The sequence below is a fragment of the Lactuca sativa genome, chromosome 4 (genome assembly GCF_002870075.4).
Source record: "Lactuca sativa cultivar Salinas chromosome 4, Lsat_Salinas_v11, whole genome shotgun sequence".
NCBI classification, from domain to species: Eukaryota; Viridiplantae; Streptophyta; class Magnoliopsida; order Asterales; family Asteraceae; genus Lactuca; species Lactuca sativa.
The window spans coordinates 126,530,826-126,547,557 of NC_056626.2; the positions used below are offsets into that span (position 1 = coordinate 126,530,826).

General features: G+C 35.9%; 1 protein-coding gene across 1 annotated transcript; it reads left to right on the plus strand.

Annotated features, from left to right (window-relative positions):
- Positions 1-2,792: 2,792 nt before the first annotated feature.
- LOC111902636 (RNA-dependent RNA polymerase 2) lies at positions 2,793-6,931 on the plus strand. Its single transcript, XM_023898450.3, has 4 exons — positions 2,793-3,542; positions 3,638-5,532; positions 5,603-5,753; positions 6,063-6,931. The coding sequence occupies exons 1-4, from the start codon at positions 3,003-3,005 to the stop codon at positions 6,828-6,830; spliced, it is 3,354 nt and encodes a 1,117-aa protein (XP_023754218.1). The 5' UTR covers positions 2,793-3,002; the 3' UTR covers positions 6,831-6,931.
- The last annotated feature ends 9,801 nt before the right edge of the window (positions 6,932-16,732 follow it).

The window sequence follows — 16,732 nt, forward strand, 5'->3', positions numbered from 1 at the left end:
ATTCCAACATGATTGAATTCAACCTATGATATGTCGTCCGTTGCCTTAAAATTTAAAGATGTTTTCCCAAGGTAAACGTCAGATATTATTAGAAGTAGTTTTTAATGTTGTTTTGTATAATATAATGATCTTTTATGTTTATTGTGATTTTAATAGATTTGCATAGTATAAGCCTCATTTACATCACCTGCCTAATGACGAAGAGTGGGCACCTATGGAGAGCGTATGTGAAATCTTGAAGGTTTTCAAGGTGCATATTAATTTTCTTTATGTGTTCTTTTAAATATTTTATCATGACTACTAATAAAGCAAATTATTTTTAGGTATACACAAAATTCATTTCTGGAAGTGATTATCCTACACCCAATCTGTATTTGATTGATGTGTTTAGAGTAAAAGAAACTTTGGATAAAGGTTCTCTATCAGAAAATAAATTAAGTAGGACTATAGTGACTAAGATGAAAGAGAAGTTTGAAAAATATTGGGGGTGGGGGGGGGGGAGGAGTACCATCTTATTATGGCTATAGCTTTAGTGTTAGATCCAACATTCAAAATGAAGTTAGTAGAATTTAGTTTCTCAACCATATACTCCAATGCTGAAAAGAACATTGAAGAAGTGAAGAAAGCGCTTTATGAAATGTACAAGGAGTATTTGTAAATACATGATGCATCAGTACGGGGAGCTGCAACGCCTGCAAATGGATGTGGAGGAAATATTGTTTCAAAAAGAACACCACTTGGGTCAGGATGGGAGGCATTTGAGGAGTTTATAAAATATACATATTTGGAGAGACCAAAAAAGTCAGAATTAGATATGTAATTGGAAGAATGTGTTTATAGGGACCCATGACAAAAAGGAATGGATTCATTTAAGTATTTTGAGTAGTGGAATGTTCACAAACTGAAGTACCGTGTTTTATCGAAGATGGCTATGAATGTGCTTGCGATCCCGATTTCTACTATTACATCCGAGGCAACATTTAGTGTTGGGGGTATAGTAATTGATCCATATCGATCATCATTGGCACATGACATTATTTAAAAGTTGATTTGTGGAGGAGATTGGATTAGAAATCATTATGGAATCAAGAAAAAGTTGAAGGTACATTTGACAATTACAATACATAAACTAACACATGATTATTTAAGTTTATTAATATTTGATGGTGTTCTGTTTTTACAGAAGGCCCGTTGAGGTTTTATTACCTACAGGGACAAGTAATAGTTAAAGATGTAACCCATTTTAATTTACTTGTAATCTTGTTGGTTTAATTACATTATATTACACATCTCAAAAAATGATTTAATTTGTAGTTTTGCTGGATTGAATTTTCTTCAAGGAAGACTTGCTTTCATTTTTGATAATATGTTATGTTAAAATTCAATTGTTTTTATAGTACTTTTGTAATTTGAACTTGTAACGTCCCAAAGTTTTATGACCAATTTTTTTTTGTGTTAATAACACCATTAACCAAATATATTTATAAAAATCATAAGGGAAATCAAAGTATGTCAACGAATCATCCAAAAATACATCAGGATCAAATAAGGCGGAAAATCATGGTGTGTGCGATGTGATCATCTCGAGCTCTTCCCCTTTGAATTGGAAGCACCTGAAATATGAACTAAAAACTATAAGCATAAAGCTTAGTAAGTTCCCCAAAATACCACACGCCATACATATACATCAGCTCAACACTGTATCAGGTCTATTTCACCTCTGAGTCTATTTCAACTCACATGTCATCTAAAGGTTGTACCAGGTCTATTTCACCGTTGGGTCTATTTCACCCCCGAGTCTATTTCAACTCAATCGGTATTTTTCAGTCGTGCAGGTCTATTTCACTCCACATACATATAACAAACAGGCATACAACACGCACATACAAACCCTAGTATCTTACAGTATAGTAAGCAAACTAACCTCGATCCGTTCATAAACAAATAGATGCTCGGGTTACTGAATCGGAAAATTCCTGTACTAATCAATCAAATAACACCTTAATTAATAATGAGGTCATAACCGGGAATCTAATTTATCAAACCTGACTCTTAGGGTAAAAATTTATTTTACCCTTCCCCTTAATCGGCGCAAAAACCATGGCCCAAACCCAAAAGCACCTGAAGCCCAAAATAGGCCAAACCTTCTAAACCCACAATTGAGAGTACGTTGAGTCTCATTTACTCCACACTTTGAGTGATTTGGAAAACTTGAAATGCATTAGTTTATAGAAATAGAAATAAAAGGCAAACATTAATGTTTATGACAGATGATATTAGTGTTAACACGTTTAATTGGATAAAAAAATAAGGTTAAATCCTACTTAATAAATGAAAATACTTTTGACATTTGTCATATTTTCCTTCATTTTGATACATGTCATTTTCTAGGATTTTTAAAATTGTTATTTTCCACTTGTCATTTTTTGAGGATTTCAATTTTTTCTTAAAATAAATTTTCAAAAAAAATCTAATGGGTTATATATATATAAGGTTATCATTCTATTAATTTAATAATAAATTCTAATAAATGATCCAAACGATTTGATTTCTTTCATAAATATTCAGAAGTTTTATTTTTTTATAGAAAACCAATATTTTATAAAATATTTAATGTTTATATGTTCATATTAAATTTTTATTTTTAATAAATCCATATGATACACTGTTACACCTAATGAAGTCATCTAATATTGATCGGTATATATGGTCTCTTATGTTGTGTTTTCTCTTCTAATTAGGCTTGAGGAGCTCGCTTTTTTTTTTTTTTTTTTTTTTTTTTTTTTTTTTTGTGTGTGTGTGTCATGCAAAATAATATATTTATATGTATTTTTTTTATTCAAATCCCAAAAGTACCATATTCCGATGACGCAAGGGTAGCTTTCCTTTCCATGGATTCTTTTCACTTGCCTTTCTTACTGTTTCTCTGAAAGAACAGAACCCCAAAAACCCCTCTAAAACCACCTGCTGCTGATCGCCGATTATCATCTTTCTCTTCGAAAATGGCGGTAGAACAGAGAGACACAGCCACCGTCCGAGTCTCAAACATTCCCCGATCAGTCACTGCCAAAGACCTCCTCGACTTCCTCGAACGCCACACCGGAAAATCCACGGTATTCGCCTGCGAAATCTCTTCCGATCACAAGAACTGGAAGTCCAGAGGCTTTGGTCGTGTCCAATTCGAAACCCTAGGATCCAAATCCAAGGCGATGTCCCTTTCCCGACAGGGTGCCCTCTGCTTCAAGGGTTTCAACCTCTCCCTCTCTCATTCCCTCGATGACGTCATCTTCCGGCCGGTAGACCCCCATAATCGGTTCGAACAAGGCTTTTTGCGAACTGGGTTGTTGCCAAAAATGGATTGCATGTGTGTCTTGGAGTCCTGGGAAGGTGTTAAAACTTATGTTTTGCCCGAAAGGAAGAGTCTTGAGTTTTGGGTGACACATTCTGGGGATTTTTATAGGTTAGAGTTGCAGTTTAGTGATGTTCTGGAGGCATCTCCTTGCTGTATTGATAGCGAAGAACCCATTGCAGTGCTTCTAAAGGTATTCAATCTGTTTCTTTTTTTGTTAACATTGATGTCACTCTATGGAACCTGGTGATCATTGAACTTAATATCGAATCTGTGTTTACTCTGTAGCTCAAACATGCTCCAAAGTTATACCAGAGACTATCAGGATCCAAAGTCTCACCAAGGTTCACCTCCGATCGCTACCATATCTGCAAGGAAGAATTTGAGTTCACATGGGTTCGAACCACAGATTTCTCCAGCAAGAAATCCATCGGTCAGTCATCTACATTATGTTTGGAGTTCAAACATGGATCTCCAGCCTTAGATAGCTTCAAAACTTTGCCTTTTTATATCAAAGATCTGATAAAGTTGTCAATGAGAGAAGGCCAACAATTTCATACTTCATCTGACATAGTCCCCCTCATAAAATGTCCACCAGAGTTGAACTTACCATACGAGATCCTCTTTCAACTCAACTCTCTGGTTCAAACTCAAAAACTAAGTCTTCCTTCAGTAGATCATGACCTAATCGAGTTCATAATCAGTCAAGATTCAGAGTCCATCATGACTATTTTAAAGAGAATGCATAAATCTCATGTCACTTGCTACAACCCCATCGAGTTCATCAAAGAAAAGCTCGACACCAAGGGTAAAACCGTCAAAATCCCAGATACCAAATCAACAAATCAAAACAAGATTATGAGCATTCATAGAGTTTACATCACCCCATCAAAGATTTACTGCTTGGGTCCTGAACTCGAGGCCTCAAATTACATAGTTAAGCATTATTCGGAATATTCTTCTGATTTTCTAAGAGTAACATTTGTTGATGAAGATTGGGGTAAAATTCAGCCAAATGTCATCTCAATAAACCTCCAACAAGGAATCTTCGCGAAGTCTCACCATACCAAGGTGTACCATCGCACACTTGATATTATGCAAAACGGGGTTACAATAGGATCAAAACATTTCGAATTTTTAGCATTTTCCGCAAGTCAACTCCGGTCAAACTCTGTATGGATGTTTGCTTCTAACAAACACGTGACAGCAGAAAGTATAAGAAAATGGATGGGGTGTTTCACAAGTATAAAAAGTGTATCAAAATGTGCTGCAAGAATGGGACAATTATTTAGCACATCCAAACAAACAATCGAAGTGTTACCACATCATGTTGAGGTAATTCCCGATATCGAAGTCAAAACCGATGGTGTTGACTATTGTTTTTCAGATGGAATTGGGAAAATTTCTCTTTCTTTCGCAAAAGAAGTTGCTTCAAAATATGGATTAAAGCATACCCCTTCAGCTTTTCAAATCCGATATGGTGGATATAAAGGCGTCATTTGTGTTGACCGAAATTCATTCAAGAAACTATCTTTACGTAAAAGCATGCTCAAATTTGACTCTAAAAACCGAATGCTTAATGTCACAAAACATAGCGAATCTCAATCTTGTTACTTAAACCGTGAAATTGTTACCCTTTTCTCAACTTTGGGTGTGAAAGATGATGCTTTTTTGGCATTACAAGACTTACAACTTAAAGTTCTAAACGCGATGTTGTATAGTCGAGAAGATGCACTTGTGGTTTTGGATGGTTTGGGGAATTATGATGTGAAAGATATTCTTGTAAAGATGTTGCTTCAAGGTTATGAGCCGAATCAGGAACCATATCTTTCAATGATGCTTCTTTCTCATCATGACAATTTGCTTTCAGATCTTAGAACGAGGTGTCGGGTTTTTGTCCCAAAAGGGCGGATTCTTGTCGGGTGTTTGGATGAATCCGGGGTTTTGGATTATGGACAAGTTTATGTTAGAATCACATTGACAAAGTCGGAATTGCGATTCCGGGATCAAAAGTTTTTCAAAAAGATGGATGAGGCTACATCAGTGGTGATGGGGAAAGTAGTGGTTACAAGAAATCCGTGTCTTCACCCTGGAGATGTGAGAGTGCTTGAAGCTGTTTATGAGATTGCATTAGATGAGAAAGATTATAAAGATTGCATTGTGTTTCCTCAAAAAGGAGAGAGGTAACGAGTATTGCTTTTTATAAAGTTGAAAATGTTTTTTGTAATTATGATTTGGTGTATTTTTTAACAGGCCTCATCCGAATGAATGTTCTGGTGGCGATCTTGATGGGGATTTGTATTTTGTTAGCTGGGATGAATCTTTAATCCCACCTCGAACCGTGACTCCTATGGATTACACTGGTCGAAGACCACGTTTGATGGATCATGACGTTACGTTAGCGGTAATTTAAAATTCTAGTAGCCAAAATATCATATGATTTGGAGCATTTTTAATACTCCAATCATCTAATATCGGATGGCCGGAGCATAGAATGCTCCGGTCATCCAGATTGGATGGTTTATGCTAAAGCCATCCAATCTTTAGGTTCCATCATATACCGGATGGATGGAACATTTTTATGCTCCGGCCATCCGAGTTATATGCTCCAGTCATGTGGATATCGGATATCCAGACTGGAGCATATGTAGCATTTATGTTCCCGTTGACAAAAGGATAATACAAAAACTGAAAATTGCTAACCCCGATGCAGGAAATCGGGAAGTTTTTTGTGGATTACATGACAAGCGATACACTTGGAGCAATCTCGACTGCACATTTGGTTCATGCAGATCGGGAACCCGAGAAAGCATTAAGCTCAAAATGTCTCCAATTAGCTACACTTCACTCAATGGCAGTTGATTTTGCCAAAACAGGAGCACCAGCCGAAATGCCTAGGGGTTTAAGACCACATGAGTTCCCTGATTTCATGGCGCGGTGGGACAGACCCATGTACATCTCCCAAGGCCCACTCGGGAAACTTTATCGTGCCACAAAAGAATCCGAGCATCTCAAAAACTCGGCTTCTGCTTATTCAACGGAATCCATTCAAGATTCTTACGATCAAGATCTTGAAGTCAACGGCTTTAAGGAGTTGACCGAGATGGCATTGATGCACAAAGAGATGTATCTTGATGCTTTAACTAGTTTGATGAATTATTATGAAGCGGAAACTGAAGATGAGATTTTGACGGGTAATATACGGAATAAGTCATCATATTTGCAACGGGATAATCGGAGGTATGGAGAGACAAAAGATCGGATTTTGGTGGCGGTTAAGAGTTTGCATAGGGAGGCGAGAGGGTGGTTTGAGGGCGCGTGTAAGGCGGAGGATCACCAGAAATTGGCGGCTGCATGGTATCATGTTACTTATCATAGGGATTATTGTAATGGAAGTGTGAAATGTTTGGGGTTTCCATGGATTGTGGGTCATATTTTGTTGGAGATTAAGTCGATTAATGGTAGGAACATGTTGATGTGAAGATTGGTATTGTGAAATGTGACTTTTGTAATGTGTTTGTTGGATTGAAACTGAATTTGATTATGTTAGCTCTCAGTAAATTGATGGGTCGATTTGTATTACTACTTTAGAATCATGTAATATGTTTTTCCATCCATTCAAACAAACGTGACATCAATTTTATTTATGCAGGTATGAATAATATAGTAAAATATAGAGACTAGATATATAATATTTGTATTTATATAAGGGAGTAGGTTAGTCAAATTTTGGTTTGTATTTCCAGTTTGTTGTATTGAAATAGATCTCTGAGTTAAACTTTTTCTTAGAGAATACAAGTATAGAACCTCGGGCTACTTCTCCAACTAACATAACTAACATTGAGTCGTTTAGGTGGTTGTGACTAGCCCATTTGTTCCATAACTATATGAAGTGACATATACTGCAACAAAATAATAATATCCCAATTAAGTTCATAAACATTAAAGACATACACCACATCAAAGTACATTTGCGACTAAAAACAAAATCATAGAAGCGACAGTTGATTCTATAATAAAGGGGCAATAAATTGAGCTATGAAACACTATTTTTCTTAAATAAATGGTTTAAGTTGGGTGGTTATTATTGAAAGGTTTGTTGAGGGTTTAAATTGGTAGCTAAAATCATAAATGACATAAATACAATGGGTTCAAAGAATATAATAACAACTTAGTTCAATATTTTTTTTAGATAATGTATTTTTCTTATGTAAAAAGTAATATACTCTAATTTTTGCAATTTATTTTTAGAATAACTAAATTTCATAAACTAGCAAACATCTGGAACAAGAAAGAAACAATCACAAAGATATACATGTGACCGACTTTTGTAACCAAGAAACTCAATGGACTTAAAGTTTACGATTCCTATGAATAAACCAATTAAAAGAAGACAAACCTATTTTTTTTAAAAATGGAGTCAGTCGGTACTTGTTATCTGAAAAGGTGAAAACAAAGGCATTATGGGAACTCCAAAGACATGAAATTCACCCAATACAAGTCTCTAAGTGAGACCATATTGGAAACATAAAATCCCACCAACGAGCAATTTGCAAGCAAGACTAAGCCGCTACCTCACAAGCAAGAAACAAATGATCCATACTTCGAGTGGTTCGCGCATAGCTCGATAACCCTGTTTACTAATTTTAGTCTGGTTGACTATTTAATAAAATCCTTCAACCTAAAACGTTAATCTTTTTCTATACAAATCTCTTCCACCTTGTAGAATAGCTTCCAACTTCCAAAGTCACATCGCCAATATAGTATATAGTGGAACTAACATGAAAATTCTTCATGATTTTATCTAATTACTGTTGGATTAGTGTCTAAGTCCATAACTATTTTGGTATGTACTTGACCCGATTATGAGCATGATCCTTTTGGGTTGCTTTCACCATAGCAACTTGTAGGATGAATTATGGAAAGATAGGATTAGTTATGATTTATTAATATATTACGAGAGTAATATATTAAAGGAGAAATCATATTGTTTAATTAATATTGATCAGGATTTAATTGAGAATTAATTTTGTGGTCAAAAGAGATTAATTAAACTTAGGGGGACTGGAATTGTAATTATAAGATAATTGCATTTGGGCTATGGATCACCTTGGAATATAGGTTGGACGAATTCTATAGGAAGCCCATAATGAATTCGTCCAATGGATGTTCTAAAAGGAGTCCATGGGCTGCTTAGGGCTTAAGCAGTCAGATTAGGGTTTTCTAGTTGAAAACCCTAATGGACTAACTATATAAGGACCCCTAAGGCCCCAAAAATGTGTGAATGAATCCCTTAGGGTTTCTGGACGTTTTTATGCCTCTCCTTCTCCTCCTTCTTCATCCTTATTGCTTATGGTGTTTGTGACTCCATTAGAGGTGCAAAAGTTGAGGCACTAAGCTTTCAGAAGCCAATTACAAAAAGGAATAGATTGTTATTGCTACATAACAATCAAGGTAAGATCTAAATCCTATTCTTATGTTAATATCGATTATCACATGTTAGATCTAGGGTTTATTGCTTTGGTATTCAATGTTGTATGTTTAATTAGAAAAACCTAGATCAAAGCAATTAGGGTTGCATGAAAACCATAGGAAAGATGTTATGTTCAAAATCAATCAGTGGTATCAGAGCCTAGGTCGTTTTTCTATTTGAATATATGCAAAAGTGAACTGCCAAAGGATTAGAAAGTCGAATTTTTTGCTGTCTGCGTCGCCGACTCGACGAGTAGCCCCGACTCGGCGAGTCCATCAGTGAGCTCGACGAGTAGACTGAACTCGGCGAGTCCATCAACGCACTCGGTGAGTCCAGAGTGCTGTTGACGGGATTTTCGATTTTTTGAGCAGATTTTGTTAAGTATAATTACCAAAACTCGTTTTTATTGCCTAAAATCGATTTTCAAAGTTTGGAATGGTTATCCTCATCAAAATAGATGGATTTAGTTAAATATGGATAATATAATATTATTATAAGTCAAATATTTAACCTAGTAACATTGATAAGTTTCAATTTACACAATTTAGGTTTTATAGTTTAAATTTGAACTTAAAAGGTTTTAGTTTTGAAATTTAAATAGTTAAACCCTAATATTTTGATAGGTTTCCGAATTTGTCCTCAAGTTTTGGAATATAAAATTTAATTAAAATGCATTAATTTTGAAATATTAAATTCTAGAACCCTAGTATTTTGAAAAGTTCAAATTGCGCCCTTATGGTTTTATTAAATTAATTAAGTGTGTAATTAAAAGAGAGTTAATAAATCCATAATGCAATGGTTTATATTTAATAAATTTAAAGGTATAATTTATTAGATTAAACCACTTAGTATTTTAAAAGTATAAAATACACCCTTATACTATATAGAATTAAAAGTTTAATATTATATATGTATGAGTAAATGTTAGTCTTACCGTTAATAGACCTCATTCACAAAGCTGGTCTATAAGGAGTGTTTAAGGAAGCAGCCTGTAAAATGACCGTCATTGGGTATCCACTCTTACCCACCGCACTCATGACTAGTGGAGGGTCGTTAGCCGAACGGGTAGGATAGGACACAACCTTCCATTATAAGTATAATGAAATACGAAGTAACTAAATGTTTTATAAATTCCCAAAATCTTAGTTACTTTAGAAAAAAATGTGGAGTTGGTGCTATTCCATGAAATTACACTTTGCACCCTTGCTAAGACGTTAGTAGAGCGTGTGTGGTTAACCGGCACACTAATTGGGCTCTAAGCAAAGGTGGCAAAGGGTGACTCGATGTTTGTCATAGATCGATGGAGCGTGTGTGGTTAGCCGACACGTCGATTAGGTGACTGTAACATTGGGGGCACCATGCATAGTTGCATGGTTATCCACAACTTGTTTGTGATTCTCGACATCCCAATCACAAATGAAGGGCACACTCGATATTTAAACATGCCATTGAAAAGTTCAATGAATCTCAAAAGATCTAGGAGTTTCAGTTCATTTAAAACTTAATTTTCATTTTCGCTTTTCATGGTGTAAATTGGTAAATCGTCATTTACCTACCTTCAAATGTTCTACAATTTGGATTACGACATCCCTCTTCCATATTGTAGGATATTGTGTTGGATCCTAGCCTTGATATTCCATTTGGGTGTTATATCAAGGATTCCAATCAACTAACTTGAATTTCTCCCATTTTGTAGATGTCAAAGTCTGACAACTATGGTCTTCCTGAATCCGTTGGAAAATGTTTTCCACATGAAGATGATGTTCCACGATTGGATTGTGGAAATGGAAATCATTCTTCACTTCCTCCACCTCCTCCAATTATTCTCCCTGACCCACGTGTTTGAAGACTTGAAAAGTTCAAGGTTACTCAAGCCCTATTGGCGAAAAGACAAGAAGATGGAAAGTCGGTATGCGCTCATGTCTTGGATATGAAGTTGCTGTTGGATTATTGTCTAAGTCCATAACTATTTTGGTATGTACTTGACCCGATGATGAATGGTCCTTTTGGGTTGCCTTCACCAAAGCAACTTGATAGGATGAATTATGGAGAGAAAGGATTAATTATGATTTATTAATATATTATGAGAATAATATATTAAAGGAGAAATCATATTGTTTAATTAATATTAGTCAAGAATTAACTGATAGTTAATTTTGTGGCTAAAAGAGATTAGTTAAACTTAAGGGACTGAAACTGTAATTATAAGATAATTGCATTTAGGCTATGGATTACCTTGGAATAATAGGTTGGACGAATTCTATGGGGAAACCCATTAGAAATCGTCCAAGGGTTCATGGGATGCTTAGGGCTTAAGCAGTCAAATTAGGGTTTCCTAGTTGAAAACCCTAATAGCCTACATGTATATATAGTACCCTTAATCCCTAAAAAACGTGGATAAGAGTTCCTCTAGGGTTTTGGACGTTCTTGGGCAGCCTCCTCTCTCCTCATTCTTCATCCTCTTGCTCTTGGTGTTTGTGAACCATTAGGAGTGATAATTGTGACTCTAAGCTTTCTAAAGTCATTACAAGGAGAATTTGAGATTGTTATTACTACATAACAATCAAGGTAAGATCTAAAAACCCTTTCACATGTTAATATGATTAATTATATGCTAGAACTAGGGTTTAAAGTCTTGGATGAATTGCATGTACAATAGAGAAACCTAGATCCAATCATTAGGGTTTGCATGAGCACATAAGATGTTCTTATAGCCAAAACCCATCAGTGGTATCAGAGTCTTGATTGGTTTCTATTGTATTGATGCCTAGTACATTCATTCATGTTGCAAGATCGAGTTTTTGGCCATCTGCCTGACAAACTCGTCGAGTTCCAATGTGGACTCGACGAGTAGGGTGAACTCGGCGAGTCCTTAAGGGCACTCGGCGAGTTTAGCTGTCAGACAGGCGGATTTTCGGGATTTTTACCTATTTTGACTTAGGATAATTTCCATAATGGTTTAAAATTAATAAAATTCGAATTTTGTTGATCCCTTATGATTCTATTTGTCAAAATAAAAGATTTTGGTCATCTAATTAGATAATTGTTACCTTATTTGATAAATGTTAAATTATATAAATTATTTGATCATTATCTTACAAGAATTTGAACTAGATCTAATTAGATAACCACCAATTAATAGTTAATTGCCTTATTTGAATTATGTGATCTAGAATATTCTTGACAAAGTTTGGAAAAGTTTCAAATTAATCCCTTTAGGTTTTATAGTTTAAATTTGAACTTAAAAGTTTTTGTTTTGAAATTTAAATAAGTTAAACCCTAATGTTTTGAAATGTTTCAAAACTTGCCCTCAAGTTTTGGAATTTAAAAGTTGATTAAAAGTTTAATTTAGAAATGTTAAATTCTCAAACCCTAGTATTGTTTTGAAAAGGTTCAAATCACACCCTTATGGTTTTATTAATTAATTAAGGTGTATAATTAAAAGAGATTTAATAAACCCATAAAATTGTTGGTTTAAATTTAATTAAATTAAAAGTATAATTTATTAAATTAGAACACCTAGTATTTTAAAAGTGTAAAATACACCCTATACTATATATAACATTAAAAGTCTAGTATTATATATGTATGAGTAAACAGTCAGTCTTACCGTTAGTAGGCCTCATTCACGAAGCTGGTGTAACGCCCGCAGATCCGGGCTAGTCAAATTAGATGCAATAGGGGTCGAAAACGACTTTTCGACAAAAAGATTATTTAGAATAAATAACCCTAACCAAGTTGTAGAATATGTCAGAAGGTTTCCGTACATATAAAGAACGCCGAAATTCGAGTTATAACGAAGAAGTTATGGCCCGTCGAAGTTTTACGGCAAAACCGGCAAGACACCGGGAAGCGTAAATAGTGAATTTACGATAGAGCGAGATTTAGCTTTAGCAATCTAAACAAAAGTTTTAGAATATGTTAAACTAAGAGCATCGATAAAAAGAACGCCCAAATCTGACTTCGTATGAGGAAGTTATGATTTTTCTAAGATACGGCTTAGTAGTGCACGGCCCGAAACTCGAATTTTAGTTCGAGCGGTTTTTGGCTTGCATGACCTAAATGAGAGTTGAAGATCTCATTAATAGGAACTCAACGGTAAAAATATGGACGAAAACGGAGTTCGTATGAAGGAGTTATGAATTCTTCGCGGCCATTTAACAGTCTAAATGCCTCCTACTATTAAATTTGAGATCGGTCGAGATTTAGTTGATGGAGTCTAAACGAAAGTTGTAGATATTGATTTTACCTACGCGTGGATATAAAGAACGTCGAAAACGGAGCTTGTATGCGAGAGTTATGATTTTTCTAAGTTCGAAGGCTGATACGCGATAGGGGGTGACGTGGCACCACCAGAATTGGACACGTGGCACCACCAGAAGGCCACCACATGGACCAAATCGGTGAGTAGGTCCCCCCTACTCGGCGAGTCCATCAGATTTTGCACTATAAATAGAGGTGCCGGGTCTAGCCTTCTCTTCACACCTCCCAAACTCACTTTTTCTCTCTAGCCTCCCTAACCCCCCTAAAAGCCTAGGTAAACCCCCTAGCACCCAAAGGAAGCCCCGAGGCTCCCGGAGTCCCGAGAAAAGAGCCTTTCGGCTCGGGAACGCTGCTCCAGCGAAGCCCGGTTTTCGAGAAAACCCGCTGTAAGTGAGCTACGCCTAACCCATCTTTAGTATAGCTTATGTTTTAATATAGTAACATTATTAGGAACTTATAATGAGTATTTGGGCTATTATTATGAGTTATATTGAGTGTTATTTAACGCTTATATAATAATAATAATAGTCAGACTATTAGTTTGTCGCGGTTATCGTTAGACTAAACCCTAGTGGTATTGATACTAGGTTTTATCGAAGGAAATTGTTTTGAGAGTATCGAAGCACTGTTCGAGTGTTGAGTCACCACCTACTCAGGTGAGTGCATGGTCCCTTTCAGCTTACACATAGATATGAAGTATTTTATATAAATTACGTGCTGTGTGTGTATATTATCTTTATACTTGCTATCTATGCTGGATGAACAATTTATACATGTTTTCAATGATTTAAACTGTATATGTATTTTATATCTACGGAAATGTTGGGGTAAAACATGGGTAGATGTATTAGTTGCTGTGTGATAAAATGAAATAATGAGAGGCCTCGTTATAGCTGTTCTTGATGATCTAGTCATCTAGCGGAGTATAGATGACGACCACGGACTATTCTAGACAGTCCAGTGGAACACTAGCAGGCTCGCAACCTGTAGGTGTTTATTTGAACTGTGTGTTTATTTGAACTGTGTGTTTATTCGGACTGTGTGTTCATTCGAACTGTGTGAACTGTGTGCTCACTAGGTACACTCCATCCCAATGATAGTCCTTTGACTAAGTCCCTTGTGTTAGATGTTTTAGGGACGTAATGTGAGGATAACGGGAATGGGTAATTGGGTTGATTGCTTGATGTTTAAAGATAATAACTATATTATTGTGGGTTGAAAACCCTATGTGCTCTCCAGGTTTCCCAACCTGACCCACTCAGTTTATTTATATCACAGGTGTTGATATGAAGTGACATTACACTGAGAGATTTAAAGAGATGTAGACCACTAGTGTGAATAATTGTAAGTTCTGTTTATGCTTATGTTCCTGTATTAATGATGACATCCCAAACGTTTTAAAATGAAATAAATGCGTTTCCTCGAAAATGTTTTAATAACGTATTTACCATGTTTTTTTGGGGACAAATTCCGCAACATTTTTATGAAATGAAGTACTCTGATTTTTAAACAAAACATAAACAAACCGGTCTTTTCTGGCCGTGATTTTGGGGATGTCACAGCTGGTCTATAAGGGGTGTTTAAGGAAATTGCCTATAAAATGGCGATTGAATGGGTATCCACTCTTACCCACCGTACTCTTGACTAGCGGAGGGTCGTTAGCCGAACGGGTAGGATATGACAGAAGCCTTCCATTATAAGTATAATGAAGTACAAAAGTAACCAAATGCTTTTACAAATTCCCAATCTTAGTTACTTTAGGCAAAAGTGAATTGATGCAATTGCATGAAATTACACTTTGTGCCCTTGCGAAGACGTTAGTGGAGCGTGTGTGGTTAACCGGCACACTAAATGGTTCTAAGCAAAGGTAGCAAAGGGTGACTCAGTGTTTGTCATAGTTCGGTGGAGCGTGTGTGGTTAACCGGCACATCGAATAGATGACTGTGATCCTCGGTAAGTTTGCATGGTTATTCACACCCGCTTTGTGATCCTCGGTATCCCAGTCACAAACTTGAGGGGCATATCGAGATTTAAACATGCCATTGAAAAGTTCAATGAATCTCAAAAGATCTAGGAATTTTCAATAGATTTAAAACTTAAATTTCTTTTTCGTTTTTCATGGTGGAAATTAGTGAATCGTCATTCACTTACCTTCAATTATTCTGCAACTAGATTACGGCATCCCTTTTCTAGGTTGTAGAGTATTGTGTTGGGTCCTAGCCTTAATATCTCATTTGGGTGATTTATTAAGGACTCAATCAATCAATTAACTTGAATTTAATTTTTCTCCCGTTTTGTAGATGTCAAAGTATGACAACTATGGTCTTCCCAAATCCCGTGGAACAAGCTTTTCACATGAAGATGATATTCCATGATTCGATCGAGGAACACGAGATCATGCTTCACTTCCTCCACCTCCTATTATTCTCCCTTACCCACAAGTTCAAAAGATTGAAAAGTTCAAACTTACTCAAGCCCTTTTGGCAAGTAAACATGAAGAAGGAAAGTCAGTGCGTGCACACATCCTAGAGATGAAGTCACACATTGATAGATTAAGAATGTTGGGATCTGTTGTCTATGAGGAGCTGGATGTTGACTGGGTTCTTCAATCACTTCCTAACTCATATAGTGAGTTTGTAAGAGAGTACTATATGATGAACCACGACGTAACCCTCATTGATCTCACCTATATGCTTATTGCTGCTGAATTAGCAATGATTTGGCGCACTGGAAAAGCAAAGTTGATTGGTGGATCGACCTTCCAGACCTCTATGGATATAGGCAATGGCAACGAAAGGCATGCCGTGATCGAAAAGTTTGATCATAAGAGAAAGGCAAAGTCAGAAGTAGTTCCGTGTGCTGTTCCAAAAGAGTCAATTTGCTTTTATTGCCAAGAGAAGGGGCATTGGAGACGAAGCTGCCCTATTTACCTAAGAGATCTAAGAGATGGGAGAGTCAAAACGTATGGCTCTACTTTAGGTAAAATCCATTAACTAACTCTCTTAAGTTCCTATTCTAGATTCTTAATACATGATGTGATAAGATTACATTTCGATCTCTTGTAGGATCGAAGAAAAGAGAGGAAGCTTAAGGGAAGAAGTGAACGGAATCTAATCATGAAGAAATGGATTTCGATCGCATTACTTGAAGATTAGAATCTTGAGCTACTACTTGGAGTTAGAATAAGATTGCTAAGAAATATGTATTAACATAGTTTTTCAATTGAATTGCATTGTAAGGACAAAATTTTCTGCAATAAAATAAATTTTGATTTTTTACATTATTTATTTATCCTTGGAACGACGTGTATCAAAAATTGATGTTTGAAAGTTTCTATTATTAGCAATAATGGATTTGATTCTTAATTATGTTATTTGTGGAAAGGTCAAGAATTTACTAAATAGGGAAAGTTTTTCATCGCCCAAGGTTCAATTGGATAGAAACTTGGAATCATACAACAAGTATTGCATGATGAATGAAAAGTTTCATATTTGGAAATTAGACTAATTCGTTGACAAAGTGTCAAGTGAAGGACTAGGAGATCAGGTACACAAGGTTGTGTGTTGATCAAGTCCACCACAAGAGTGACAAAGATATTCGTCATGATTTACTAAAGGGTTAGTGGATATGATTATACTTATAAGATT

Excerpts from the sequence above, each read along its gene's own strand:
- LOC111902636 (XM_023898450.3), top strand. The coding sequence starts at position 3,003 with ATGGCGGTAGAACAGAGAGACACAGCCACCGTCCGAGTCTCAAACATT. Across the intron at positions 3,543-3,637 it reads CCATTGCAGTGCTTCTAAAG|CTCAAACATGCTCCAAAGTT; the intron begins GTATTCAATCTG and ends TTTACTCTGTAG. Across the intron at positions 5,533-5,602 it reads TTTCCTCAAAAAGGAGAGAG|GCCTCATCCGAATGAATGTT; the intron begins GTAACGAGTATT and ends ATTTTTTAACAG.